This window comes from Protobothrops mucrosquamatus, unplaced genomic scaffold (assembly GCF_001527695.2).
Source record: "Protobothrops mucrosquamatus isolate PMUCROS unplaced genomic scaffold, P.Mucros_1.0 scaffold2683, whole genome shotgun sequence".
Taxonomy (NCBI): Eukaryota; Metazoa; Chordata; class Lepidosauria; order Squamata; family Viperidae; genus Protobothrops; species Protobothrops mucrosquamatus.
This window is the reverse complement of record NW_015388730.1, coordinates 232,356-238,761: the sequence shown is the minus strand read 5'-3', so window position 1 is coordinate 238,761 and position 6,406 is coordinate 232,356. Positions and strand designations below refer to the sequence as shown.

At 48.6% G+C, this 6,406-nt stretch overlaps 1 protein-coding gene across 1 annotated transcript in view; it reads right to left on the bottom strand.

Annotated features, from left to right (window-relative positions):
- The window catches only part of CABLES2 (Cdk5 and Abl enzyme substrate 2), a gene marked incomplete at its 3' end in the record, with an annotated part of 30,600 nt that extends 24,689 nt beyond the window's left edge, over positions 1-5,911 (bottom strand). The window contains exon 1 of the mRNA XM_029286004.1: positions 5,283-5,911. Coding sequence (XP_029141837.1) covers positions 5,283-5,911 — 629 coding nt within the window. The remainder of the gene's footprint in view (positions 1-5,282) is intronic.
- Positions 5,912-6,406: the final 495 nt, after the last annotated feature.

Sequence of the window (6,406 nt, the reverse complement as noted above, 5' to 3'; positions counted from 1 at the left end):
AGATTGAAAGAGAGAGAGAGGGAGAGATTGAAAGAGAGAGAGAGGGAGAGAGAGAGAGATTGAAAGAGAGAGATTGAGGGAGGGAGGGAGAGAGAGAGAGATTGAAAGAGAGAGAGGGAGGGAGGGAGATTGAAAGAGAGAGATTGAGGGAGGGAGGGAGAGAGAGAGATTGAAAGAGAGGGAGAGGGAGAGAGAGAGAGAGAGGGAGAGAGAGAGAGAGAGCTGGCTGAGGAATTCTGGGAGTTGAAGTCCTCAAGTCTTAAAGTTGCCAAGTTTGGAGACCCCTGTTCTAACGCACATACAGAGTTATCCTATATAGCAAAAGAATTATTATTTTTCTTCCCTGGGAAAAATAAGATTTTCTTTCTCTGGACACCCCCCCTTACAGCATACATAAAACATTAATTAGCAGGACCAAGGCAAACCAAACAAAGCAACTAAAACAAAAGCAAAATATCTACGGTAAACTGTTTTGGCCTTGATAGTTATCTACCAGGAATGCTTAAGTCCAATTTAAAAGCAAACACCCCTATTCATGACTTAGCATTTGACAAGAATAAACATCCACATAGAGAATTACGAACAGTAACCAAAAGAAAAAAAAAGTCTATGGTAAACTGCCCAAATATTTAAAATACTCACTGTTTTTTTTTTAAAGCAAGAGATGAAGAAAGAATCACATTGATTTAAAATATCAACTTTTGAAATAATCCAAAATGCCCAGCAGGTTTAGAGAGATCCATTCTTGATTTAAACTCAACCTCGGCAATTTGAAGATGGGTGGACTTCCAACACTGAATGCACCAGTCAAGATGATTTGCCTAATCACTAAATTAACTCAATGTATTCATATAATGCATTGTATCATAAACTAACCAAATGGGGTTGGGTCCATATAACAAGTTATATTATCAAAACACCAACCCCAGCCTCCTCAAAAAACACCTTAACCAAAGTTAACAATAACCAAGCTTAACATATTCTGCAAATGCATATGAATTGTCTCAATGTCTCCCAACATGGTCAACTTCCAGAAGTGCAGGCTTCAATCCCAGAATTCTGGGATAGAATTAGCTGAGGAATTCTGGGAGTTGAAGTCCACACATACAGAAGTCAGCTAGGTGGGGAAAACCTGTTTTAGGTCTTCATTTGATCTGATTAAACATGCTGCAACTTTACCATCAGCTTAAATCTCAAGTACTTGGAGATTCTTTATAAATAGTGGGTCAACCACTAGGATTATTTGCTTTAAAATTAAATACACACCCGCGCCTCAGCCACAGAAATAGCAAATGTCAACAGACAATTGGCAACATCCTCAGGTTTTTATAGTTTCAGAAACTGAGAGAGGGTATTATTTCCAAATACATGTTATTTATTTAGTGAGAAATTCATTTTGGTTTCTCCTTTTTGAGATTAAATGAAGCTGTAGGTCACTTGATCACAAGTTATGGAGAATTTCTTTGACTTCGTTTTCATTCCATTTTTTCACTTTGTGGCTCCTCATGTCAAAAGATGGATTTTACTGGAGGAATATACAGTAGGATTTAAAAAAATCACTCAGGGCAGATGGGTAGTGTAGAAATTATGTATGTATGTATGTATGTATGTATGTATGTATATTTAAAAAAACTGCTTTTGAGCATGTGGCATCAGGAAAAGATACCCTTCTTTTAAGGAGCTACAGAAAGAACTATATTCATATTTTCATGCATTTGAAGCACTTTTCTAAATTATCTCAGAAATATTTCCACAGTCCAAGAAAAGGTAGCTTTAGGTAGTATCTAGTTGAATTGGTGCACTGAAGGAGGGATATAAATGTAATAAATAAACTATGTATGGAAAGATACACTAGATATTTTTACTATGACCTGGAAGGAAATGTACAAATTGCAAATATGAGGAATTAAAATACCTATTTCAAGCTACAATGCTTGTGTTCACACAACACAGTCCCAGATCAGTAATAAAACTAGCACCTGTACTTGTCTATGGAGATTCTCAATCACCCAGGTCACGGTTGTCCCAAACGTGCTTTTTCCAAATGGCAACTGGACTTAATAATAATAATAATAATAATAATAATAATAATAATAATAATAATAATAATAATAATAATAAAGTTGGAAGGGACCTTGGAGGTCATCTAGTCCAACCCCCTGCTCAGGCAGGAAACCTTAGTCTTTTTTTCCTTTGGTCTTTTTTTTCCTTTGAAAACATTTCACTTCTCATCCAAGAAGCTTCTTCACTTCAGTTCAGAACTGAAGAAATCTCTTGGATGAAAAAGTGAAATATTTCAAAGGAAAAACAAAAAAACACAAAAAAGTCCAGTTGCCTTTTGGAAAAAGCACATTTGGGACAACAACTACACTTGTGTGACATAATCAACTTAGGTATTTTGTAGCTCAGTTTATTATATTTAACTTGCTTACGGTCTCATGCATTATGCAAACCTAGAAAATGGTCTAATTCAAAAACTAGGTTGTATGAATGCTGCAACAGGGTTCTATGACTTGGTCAAGACCAGCCAACTAGCTTTACGGATTTGAAGATTGCAACAAATGCCCAAAATAGCACATTTCTGAAAAATCACTTGCCCCAGAGTCTAGGTGCTCAGTGAATCTTTTATGTTTACCTTCTTCATAGCATCTCTGCCAATTTCAGGCTTATTCATAGATTCCTGGTAAAAACCATGGAACAACTCGTAAAGTCTCCCTTAGAGTGGAGCTTGAAATGAACATATGAACATATTCAGAAAGTTTTCTTGGCAACACTACAGAAACGATTTGCTTTTGACTTCTTCCAGGATATTTTTTTTTTCAATTTCTCAATCTATTCTACATATTGATCTAGTCCAGGGCTTTTCAACCTTTTCACCCATTGTACCACTTTTAGGCTATGGCAACATCCGAGTACCACCAGTCGCCCTAGCAAGGTGTCAAAAACCTGATGACCCCCCCACCCAAAAAGGAAAAAAGTGATAAAGTACAGGTAGTCCTCAATTTACAACAGTTCTCTTAGCGACTGTTCGAAGTTACAATGGCACTGAAAAAAGTGCCCCCCAAGCCACAGCCGAGCAAGACACCTGCCTGCCCGCCCGCCCGCGCTCTTCCTCCTGTCCGAGGTTTTCATTGTTGTGAGCATTTCTGTTGAGGATTGGCAGTGGGGGTGGGGTGGGGGGATGTTTGGTTTTTATTCCCCCCCCCCCGTCTGCTGGGTGGTTGCAGCAGGTTTTGGTCACTTCACATGACCCTGGGACACTGTGACCGTCATAAATATGAATCAGTTGCCAAGCATCTGAATGTAAATCACAAGACTCTGGAGATGCTGCAACATTCCAGCTGATCGGCGCTTCTTCGGGGCTCAGCAGAAGCACCAGGATCAGCACCGAGCTCCAGCTGGAGCCTGGCACTGATCCTGGCGCTTCCACTGAGCCCTGTCAGCCCCGAAGAAGCGCCGATCAGCTGGAAAGCGGCACTGATCCTGGCGCTTCCGCTGAGCCCTAACAGCCCTGCAGCTGCAGCCATCTCTCGCTCAGGCTTGTGCGTTGCTGCCACCGGTTCATCTCATTCCCCTCCCCCGCTACCACTTTTGTAGGATGGTTGCATACCACCTGCCAGGTGCCAATGTACCACAGGTGGTACCCGTACCACTGGTTGAAAAGCCCTGATCTAGTCTACAGATTGATTTACAGTTTCCTTTGCAGATGTTCTTAACAATGTCACATCCAGGTAGGTCTCAGCCTGGTCAGCTTTTGAAGATCAGTCAAAGCTTATCTGTTGGCTTAATCAATGTGCCCAGCCTAAAGGTTGGTCACACACACACATACACACAAATCTATGATGGTGGGGGTAGAAGGAATTTTGCATGGAGATGGATTTTTTTCTTAAACTTTCCAAAGAAAGTGCTCTTATTTTTTGAGCTTAAGCCTAAGAACGCTTATTCACTTATTCACACAGCAAAAATCAAATTACATAGGCTGAGCTTAAGTTGTCTCATTGGCCTCCGTGCAAAGAGCGTTTGAGGTCCCCAGGCAACAAGCTCATTTTGTACACAAACACAACCTCCTCCGGTCTTTGGCCATATTGGGGTGGTGAAAATGCCCCCCCCCCCCAGATTTGCTTCTCTTAAGGCTCAAAGGGACCCAACAGAACACAACTGCGTTGATAGTTCCACAGAGCTTGGGAGACTATTCTGCAAGATTTGAGTGTGAAAACCAAGGGGGGAAAAAAGGGAAGGGGTTAATTTGACATAACTTCTCTGGATAGCAAAGCAAACTCCCCCCCCCAAGAAGAGATTGGGGGGTAAGAAAAGGCAACCGGTATGTAATTCCTGAGAAAAACCAGAAGCAAAGCTGTACACCACCCAGTTCCTTCTCTCCCAACCATCTCCTAAATCCAGAAAATGCAAACTCAACACCCACAAATATACCCTTTAAAATGTAGGGCCCAATCACTGAATGGGGGCTGGGGAGGGGGTCACAAAAGGACATTGGCCAGCCAGCTGCAATCTCAGGGCTACGGGTTTTTTTATTTTGCACTTCTGGTCAAGGGCATCAGGTGGAAACATCTTAGGAGGCGTTTCCCAACTTTCCTTCTCTTTTAGGGAATAAGGAGAAGACCTCCGGCTTTGGGGTGACTTTCCTTTCCTTGATCTTCCTATCCAGGATAAAGCTATGTAGGTTTCCTTGGATTGCATACAGAGGTAGCCTTTGCACGCAACGCTCCCTTGGGAGAGGGCACCCTTTCGCGCCGCAAGCCGGCACAAAAGTTTCCTCAGCCTAAATCCAGAGGTCCCCCCGGAGCACCGCATACAGACGTGATCTTGGCTCACCCGCCTGCCTTACATTACGCCACCTTGCCCCAAGCCCGCTTCCGCCGGGATGGTGGCCACTGGGGCAAGTACAGTCGGCCCACCCTAAAGCGGTGACGGGGGCTGCAGCCCCACGCACTCGGAAGGGGGGGAAAAGTTGCAAAAGACCAGGACGTGGCCAGGATTCTCACGTGCCCCAATTACCCCTTCTCCTCGCGGCTGGCCAGAAAACAAGGCATTCAGACGAGAGGGAGAGAGGGAGAAAAAAGAAGAGGGGGGGGGGCGGTTCCCCAATCCAGAAGACCCAGCAGGGAGGGGGCTAATGGCCACCAGCAGATCGGCTGGAGAAGAAAGGGGCATCAGCTTGCAGACCATCAAAAACAGACGGCACCAGCTCTTCTTCCCCCCACCCACCCCGTGCAAAAAGGAGACCCGGGAGCGGGGGGGGGGAGAGAGAGAGAGACCCTCACCTTTGCCTCGGCACCTCCACAGGTAGCCCTCCTCCTCCTCCTCCTCCAACAGGGGCGCCCTGGTTGGGGCTCAGCAGTCCGGGGGGCGCGATGCCCGTCTTGGGGGCCGCCGCCACCAACACCCCTGCCAGGGCGGCCGGGCTAATCGCGGCGGCGGGCACCGGGCAGAGCGGGCTGCCCAGCAGCAGCTGGGGCAGGAGGGCAGCGGCCGCGCCCAGCCCGCGGGAAGGGTCCAGCTCAGTCGTGGGGGGCAGCAGGAACCCCGGCGGGGGCGGCGGCGGCGGCGGCAGCAGCAGGCGGGGCGCGGGCTCCGCCGACGCCGCCCCCTCTGCCTCTTCCTCCGGCCGCGGGGGCGGCGGGGGCGGGGGCTGCTGCGGCGGCTCCCCCGGGGCCGGCGAGGCCGGTAGGGCGGACTGCCCCTGCGACGGCTTGCCGGACGCCGGGCACGGCGGCCGCCCGTCCAGGGAGATGTTGTTGAGGAAGAAGAGGGCGGCCTGCCTCCGCCGCGCGTCGCCGCCCCGCTTGCGAGCCCCGGCCGCCGCCGCCGCCGCCGCCACCCCAGCCGCTGCCTCCGGAGGCTCCTCTTGGGGCGGCCGGCTAGTCGGGGAGCTGCACGCAGTCGCAGCCATTCTCCCCAGCCGCCACTGCCGCCAGTCGCAGCGGCGGGGAAGCCGTCGGCCCGCCGGCCGCCCGCCCCCAGGTCGGGCGGGTGGAGCGGACTCACGCTTCCCCCTTTGGCCGCTCGGCCTGGCTAGGGGAGGTGGCTCAGGTGCGCCTGGCCACCTATTGGCCGCGTCGCGGCGGTATGTAAATACGGACGCCCTTCGCCGCCTCTCATTGGCGCGCCGTCCGTCCTATTGTCACTGGCCGCTCTATTTTCCCCTCCTCCTCTCCCCAGCCCTCCACCCGGGACCTCTTCTTTCCTTCTTCCTTTCTCTTTACGCGTCTTCGCGCGGTCCTAAAGGCCGCCGGGTTCAAAGGCCGGGAACGTTATCCGAGAATGGGGGGGGGGGGGGGGGAACCCCCAAGAAAAGTTCAGTTGCCTTTTGGAAAAACCACCTTTGGAACAACCACGACCTGGATGGCTGAGAATCTCTATGGACATTTGGCGGAAATGCAAGGAA